This window comes from Bidens hawaiensis, unplaced genomic scaffold, assembly GCF_021521415.1.
Source record: "Bidens hawaiensis isolate Kalapana, Puna unplaced genomic scaffold, B.hawaiensis_p1.1 tig00026223_1, whole genome shotgun sequence".
Taxonomy (NCBI): Eukaryota; Viridiplantae; Streptophyta; class Magnoliopsida; order Asterales; family Asteraceae; genus Bidens; species Bidens hawaiensis.
In genome coordinates, this window is record NW_027494225.1 from 226,285 (window position 1) to 234,624 (window position 8,340).

Here is an 8,340-nt window from a genome sequence, read left to right on the forward strand (position 1 = left end):
AATCCCGTAAATCCATTGTTGGATGATAGCATCAATATTAACCTAAGACTCGTATATCGGCTCATCGGGATCAGGAGAAGGGGCTTTCGATTTGGTGAAGCCCTTTATAATGCATGGAGTTTAAACAATTTAAACTAGGAGAAAAAAGTTACCTTCGAACCGTCAAGAACCTTGATTTTGTATTAACACCGTATAAACAAGTGCCAGGTTGAATCTATGACAGCGAAAATGTAGCATCTGTTTGCTTGTCAACCTTCGGAAATGATCGAAAAGAAGTAAAGAAGGCTCGGCATCTTCAAGGTACAATTTACACTGCATTCTTGAGTTTTTTATTTAAGGGTTTGGAAAAGAAAAGATAAGAAAAATTTTCTTTTTTATTCTCGAGTTTATTTTTTAAAAGAAAAGAAAGAGAATGGAAAGAAAAGTGAGGCCTCTTTTCCTTCAAAACTTTCTGGCTAAATATGGTCTGATTGTGAAGGAAAAGTTTATATATTACTAATTTACACATCTTTTCCTTTCTAACTAACTCAAGAGTGAGGACATAATTGTAAAGTTACCATTTTTTTCCTATCTTTTCCTTCCTATCTAACTTAAGAATGTAACTAACACTTTTCTTTTCTTTTCTTTTTCTTTAACTCGAGAATGTTTTTTAAGTTTATAATTTCCTTTCCTTTCTTCCTTTATCCAATCTTATCATTTCTTTTTCTTATATTTTAAAACCGAGAATGCTAGTGTTAGGATTTATCATTTTTATACCTTGAAAACATAAAAGGGATTGTTTGTGATTGGAATAATTTATTTATATTATCAATATACTAATTCCATATATATATATATGGATTTTAAAGCTATAAATTTGAAAGTACAATATATACAACCTAACATACAATTCATAATCTATACCATATAGTAACATTTTGAATATATTATGAAACCACACTTTGAATAGAATGTTGTATAATGGGTATAAATAGAGATATAAGAGCTAGACTTTATAAATACAATAAATACAAATATATGAAATGCATAATTTATGAAGAGAATTTCTCCATCTTTGACTAACCATGATTCTAGGGATTTATATGATCATTATTATCCTTGATATGCCCCCGCAAGATGGACAACCATCGGATAAGTCCAATCTTGGATAAAAGTGGATAATGGCCATGTTTGAGCAAGAGAAGAAGTTGATAAGTTGAAGATGCAAATGGATATGAAATTGATGAGTCAAAGAAGATATATTTTTGAAGTGTCTTTTTTTTTTTTTTTTAAGGGTGAATGAAACAAAAGATAGGATATAGAAGGTAGGGTTGTGCCAGAAAGATGATGGTTGCGGCGGTGATAGGATAAATAGGTTTTGCAAAACCTAGCTGATATAGACGGAGAAATAGTTGTGTAGGTAGAGATGTTTTTTTAAAGGGATTTCGGTAGAGATGATGGAATCATAGTGTCCGGAAAAGAAATATTGAGGTAGCCGGAAAAGAAATTTAGGGGAGGTGGACGGTGGTTTGCAGGCTGATAGGATCAAAAGTTTTCTCGTCGGAGATATGAACTGTGATACCATACTAACATTTTGAATATATTACGAAACCACACTTTGAATAGAATGTTATACAATAGGTATAAATAGAGATACAAGAGCTAGACTTTATAAATACAATAAATACAAATATAAGAAATGCATAATTTATGAAAAGAATTTCTTCATCTTTGACTAACCATGATTCTAGGGATTGATATAATCATTATTATCCTTGATACCTTATCACTGTAAGCTTATAGATTTATTCATTATAGGTAGTTGTTTACTTGTTTATGGATTAAGATGAATAAATGCAATCACATAACAAGTGACAATGATGCATATACCCATCCAGATTACCTTTTTTACCTTTGGAGAAAGGTTGTACACAAGAAGTGTTTACTTAGATTTATATTTTATTTTGTTGTGATGACGTAAACAGTTCAAGATTCCTTGGTAACCATATATAGGGTGGAATAGCAACGGATTTTGACTAGTCTATCACTCTGCGTTCGCCACTAGTCTATCTTGCATACGAGAATCATTGATATCCAAGAGAATATGTTTGTGAGAGGTAAGCTGTAATATGTTTCCATTCATCAAAACCCCTATAAATACCAAGCCTAAACTATGTTTCCATGCAAATCAGTAGAGGAACCTACAAACTTGAAACCACAAACCTTGTCAAATATATATAGATTGAGAAAAGGGCTACCATAGTTTATGATGCCAAGGGATAGGGACCCATTGGTTGTTGGACGTGTGATAGGAGATGTTCTTGACAGTTTCACGAAGTCGATCAACCTTACTGTTTCGTACAATGATCGGGAAATTAGCAACGGGTGCGAGCTAAAACCCTCTCAGGTTGTGAACCAACCTCGGGTTGATATTGGAGGTGATGATCTCCGCGCTTTCCACACTTTAGTACGGTTTCTCTTACTAATTTTCTTTCAACCTTGTTTTTTCCTTTTGAAATTACATGCTTTCCTAAGAAGAACTAGCTACGTACGTACTAAGAGGGTTAATTTGTTACATTATTGCTTTTTTAGGTAATGGTGGATCCTGATGCTCCAAGTCCAAGCGACCCTAACCTTAGGGAATACTTGCATTGGTAAGTTGTTTTTTACAATAAATTTATCTATTTATATGAAAACCATGAATCCAACTAGGGTTTTAGAAATTCAGGAGAAATCTTGCAAACTAGAATGCTTAAATTAATTTGAAAACCCTTAATCAAAATCCAGTTTTTCTCTTTAAACTAGCTACCACCAGTGTTTTCAAACCCGGACCAGCTCGGCCGGTTGGACCGGGACCCGCTACAAATACCGGTTCGGTCATGGTATTTAAGCTGTTTTCTAATAAACCGAATGAGTTTGACGGGCGGCGGTCAGACCTGACCCGGTGAACCTCCGGGTGAACCGGAAATATACTTTTGCTTTGTTTTTCTGCCACCGTTGCCATCTATCTTCGTCGCTGGTCGGTTCAAGCTGGACCTAATCAACGTTAGGTCCGAGTGGATTTAAAGCAATTTCTTGCGATTCAACAGTTTCAGATTTAGAAAGTTAATCGTGATGAAGATCTGGCAAAAACGTGTGGTAAATTTTCATGGTTCTATCAATTGAGGAGGTGGCTGCAATGGAGTATAATTAGGGTTTGAATTGATAAGGAAATGAGGGTAATGAGAAGATGAGGGGTCTGCACGTCAACATAATATTTAGGTTATTTATTTTTTCTTTATTTAATTAAATTACATTTTTTACCCTCAAAGTTACATGTTTATAAAAAAGTTAATCATAAACTTATTTTAATATGTGTTGTTTTATTCTTTTAAGTTTTATTTTTTGTAACAAAACTTAGTTAAACATGTCTACTTCAAAAGTTTGCATATCAAAGTCTTAAGACAGAGTTTTATTTTTTATTTTTTGAATTTTGAATTATAATGTATGTTATATATATATAATTTATGACATCATCCGGGTCAATGACCGGTCCGACCACACCGGTCTGTCCGACCTGTGACCCGGTAAGACTTCCAGGTCGACGTCCGGTCCGGTTTTGAAAACATTGGCTACCACGAACAAAAAGTAAGCCTCGATATACGAGGTTCTGGCTTCATTCTTGATATCGCTAAGTGCTTTCAAGCTTTTCTTTCTTTACAATTTAATTACAAAGTTATTTATTGCAGAATTAATTCAATCTAATTAATATTGTATAGAATTATTTAAATATAACTAAATTTACATATATATTGGATTAAGTAAGAAATTATTTGAAAGAATTATAGTAAATAGTTGATCTTTCTAGATATCTTTTGTACTGTAACCGTAAAATGTAAAATCTTCTTCTGGATAGTCAGATTACATGTAACCCTATCTCATATTTTATGTTGATTCTGAATTTCTGATTGATGCAATATTTAGCTTTCTAACACTTTATTCTCTGCAGGTTGGTGACTGATATTCCAGCAACCACTGGAACACGTTTTGGTGGGTTCCCTTTAGTTTTTCTTTTCAAAACCAAACTAGTTAACATGTTTACAACGTACGTACGCACGTACTTGTTCCATTTCATCGGCACTCATTTTAAGGTTTGACTTAATTCGACCGCTTCTTCACATTTTCTTATCTACCGACAAACCGTAAAAGGGGAGCCAACAGAAAATCTGTGGTTTTTTTTTTCTTTGTCTTCTTTTTGTAAATATTAAGGTCTCACCCTCCAACATTTATGCATGCACACAACCAAAAGGGTCGAGTTATCATAACTCATTGAGCAAGCCCTTAAGGAAGCCACCATAATTATAACAATAATTGTTATTATTATTTATTATATAATGTCCCTGTCGTTTAAGGTACTAAAGAAATTATTGTGGATTGTGCAAGTAAAGTGACAATTATGGGCATTATGCAGAAGACAGGATGGGAATTTCATAAAGGCATTCATTATTTAAAGTAATCCAAGAATATTTTTTGCCCAAAAGCAAAAGGAAAACATATCCAAAATATTACATAATCAAACTCAATTTAGTGTAATGTGTTTATTGTTTAGACTTGATATCTTGATGGTCTGTGGTTCGTAACCTGATTGGTGTTTATAGATAAGATAGACTTAAAACGTCAAAATCAATATAGATGATTTCCATCTCAGGAATGCTCACTCTGGGGATAGTTTCAAACGTTATTCAATAAAATTTAGTCTATCCAAGTTGATAAATATGCCCTTTATTTTCTTAGTGCCTTGAGTAACGTTGATTCCTATTAGAGACCATGTTCTTAACCGTGAGACTTAATCTTCAAATTTAGGGAGCACCCACAACGTTAAACTTCCACAAACCAACACATCAGCGTATCAAACAAATTCTGAACTTTTCTCAAAGCCTGCACTTTTTTTCATAACACAAAACCTCCACAAACCCATTAAAAAGTTAGTAAAATTATATATGTATAATAAGTATGCATTTATGTGTCATGAGAAAGGAGGAGCCCACAACAATGTCCGAATGCAAGTATGCGGTCGCAAACTTACCTTTGGCAGACTTGCTCCACAACGCACCTTTTTCTTTGTTGCCTTCGTCCGCCCTTTACATGACCTAGACATGGACCTCGAGCTTTGTTGCCCACAGGAGGTGTGTTAACGCTCGATTATTGCTCTTTAGTTTCTATAAAAAGGTGTCTTATTCAGAGAACTGCAGGTCAAAAGTTGACCACCACGGACATCATGTTCCTAACCATCATTTTTCCATTTTGCTTTTTTCATTAAAATCTTTATCAAGGCTGGTGACGATACATTCCTTGCTTATGAGGGGAGGGTTATAGAACCTCTATGCTTTCGATTGCGAACAACATTCTTACAGTGTTGTGATTGCTTCAATAAGTAATACAACCATAACCAAGTTTACTCTTTTTAGGTAATTACCATGATAACCATTACCGGAAACTCATGAAACCCGCAAGTACCCGGCCTATTAAGTTATAACCAACTGTATATCACTTTTTACCTCATAGGTGGGGGTATAGAAAAACAAGTCGAATTTGTAATGATCACTAAAGATAAGCAACTTAATTAATGGTATGTCTTGGTCCTTTTGGTTACATTACTAATTGGATGGTTTTGATATGGGAATAGGTCAAGAAGTTGTGTGCTACGAGAGTCCAAGGCCATCAATGGGAATCCATCGTATGGTTTTTGTGTTGTTCCGACAGTTGGGGCGACAAACTGTGTACGCCCCAGGGTGGCGTCAGAACTTCAACACTAAAGACTTTGCCAAGCTCTACAACCTTGGATCTCCTGTGGCAGCAGTCTACTTCAACTGCCAACGTGAAAGCGGTTTCGGTGGACGACGTAGATAAGAATAAGAAGGGTGCGTGTCCATGTCATGCAGATGGCGTTATAAATGCATGTTTAAGTCGTGCACAACATTTTACAATAGTCTTCTTTACATTATGTTATATATGATGCATATATATAATATATATATATATATATAAAAGAAGGGTGCATGTAACCACTAACCAGACAGAATATATAGGAATAAGAATAATTTGTTTGAAGTATACGAAGTTATGTTTTGTAATAATTAATAGAAATGATTGAAAAATTATTATATGAAATTCACATATATATCTTTACGTTACTCTATCGCCCATTATATTTGGCACATTAAATATGTACAGTGTATCTGGGAGTCATGTTGAAATGTATTTAGAACTTAACATTTACTAATCTGTCTAGAAATTCATTTTTTTATAAGTGATAACAAATTTTTAGTTAACTATGCTAGACTTCCTAATCATGGTGGAAAGGTTTTATGAACTCAAGAAACTTCCTTCAAAAAAAAATAGCGGAACATTTGTGTCACTTTATTGATGACCCCGATGCCTCTTAACTCAGCAAGAATTACAATAAAAGTAAATAAAATTAGAAACTTAGAAGCCTAACAAGCCAGCATTTATTCAGCTAACAAGCTACAGTATATGAGGAGCTGTGAATGGCTTCACAAGGCCCAGTAACACCCCAAAGTTTTACTAATAAATGGATTTTTATTGTCAATAATTTTGTATTGTCTAATTGTTAAGTGGGTTTAACAAAAGTTATGTACTAATCAAATTTAAGTAACTCAATGGGGGGTGTAAGAGTAATATCGGGAGATGAAAGGAAACCCTGTTAAAAATGCAGCCATCATCTTCGTATATTCATGAATCAGATGCACACTAACAAATCGTAGAGAGAAAAAGTGAAACCAAGTTCACGCTCAGTTTTGGTTATGTAATTTGAGCACACCATTGGATAGAGAATCGTCTTCTAAGAAGATTCGCCAGTAGTAATCCAAAAAAACATCCTTTATCATCAAATTGTTCTGGTTTTGTTCGGGCAGGTACGAAACTTAAAGCTTTGTTTTCTTGTTCACAACAAAGCGCATGGGGACTTCAATGGTTGCTAAGTAGACCTTAAGGATCTACAAAGTATCAAACTTAAATTGGTACAGGCCTTAATTAGATCACTATTCATCATAAATAGGATCTGAAAGTCGGTTTCACAAAGAGCAAACTCCAAGTTTTCGATTCACTCTGGATTTTTCACTTTAGTTAGACATTTGCTATTTAACGATTAGATCTCTAATCGTATTAGTTTTCTTTTTTTCTTTTTACTAAGTTTTCCCCCTTCAGTTTAGATATCGCTTATAAGGGTCGTTTCGCGAATAGGGGTCTAGCTTAACTAATTTTCGCTTGTGATAAGTTATTGCAAGGCCAAGCAAAATACCAATAAGAATGCGAAAACATGATAATCTAGAGCGTAAACTATGATATGGGCGATAACTATGTAGTTATGCGAAAACTTCGGAAAGCGAGAAATACAATGACGGAGCTGTTGTGGATCAATTGGAAATTCAAATGGCCTAAGAAAAATAGAGAGAATTAATAGAACAAGTATGAACTTGATAAACTTCTGCTTAAATTAACAAAGAAAGAAAGTCCATTAAATAGGCAATACATGCAAGAAATCCAGCTAACTCTTAGTGAAAACATAGGATAAAACTAAACAAACGTGGATAGGAGGCATCCCCCATTATCCTTTATTATAGCACACATTTAAAACAAATTCAACAAAACGTAAAAATTACGACCCAGCACCCATGCATGCGGACCCGCATGCCCGACCCGGTCCATATCAGGGGCATTTGTAGTTTTCGCTTTTGATATTAGCTAGTATTGATGTATAGACTTTGTACACTCGTTCAAGGGTAGAGTATTAGCAGACCAGTTGAATTCTAGATCCCCAAATCTAAATGTTTTCAGATAGTGTGCAAACGGACAACATTTTGCAGTGTATAAATGAAAGAAGTTTAGACTTATGTTATTAATGAATTTGCAGGAATGGTCTAACCTACAAGTCTTTCATGTGAACTTACCCATGGAATGATGCATGTTATACTGTGGTGGCGGTAGTACTAGTAGGCCATTTCCAACAATTGGTCAATTGGGTAGAGAATGACAATGGTCATTCTGCGAACAGGTGTGTTGCACCCTATTACTATTAGTATGTAAGTCTACACATCAAGTGAACAATTTTCTTTTATACTTATATTTTGTGCTTTGGATAAGTTTATTTCGATTGATCAATGTAAGTCTTATGATTAGAGGTAGGATTGTATTAGCTTATTAGACTATTGCGTTTGCCGTAAGCCTGTTGATTTTATCAATTGTTAGTTCGTTTTTATTTATATCATAAGTCCTTTTTTAAATTTGAACGTAGGGCTTCGCCACTAAGAGATGAGTGTCTTTACCAAGTTAGCTAGCCTCACTTTAAAATTGAATATTAGT

At 34.4% G+C, this 8,340-nt stretch overlaps 1 protein-coding gene across 1 annotated transcript; it reads left to right on the forward strand.

Annotated features, from left to right (window-relative positions):
• Positions 1-2,159: 2,159 nt before the first annotated feature.
• On the forward strand, positions 2,160-5,868 carry LOC143573171 (protein HEADING DATE 3A-like). The gene is made up of 4 exons (XM_077058120.1): positions 2,160-2,446; positions 2,572-2,633; positions 3,968-4,008; positions 5,645-5,868. The coding sequence occupies exons 1-4, from the start codon at positions 2,246-2,248 to the stop codon at positions 5,866-5,868; spliced, it is 528 nt and encodes a 175-aa protein (XP_076914235.1). The 5' UTR covers positions 2,160-2,245.
• The last annotated feature ends 2,472 nt before the right edge of the window (positions 5,869-8,340 follow it).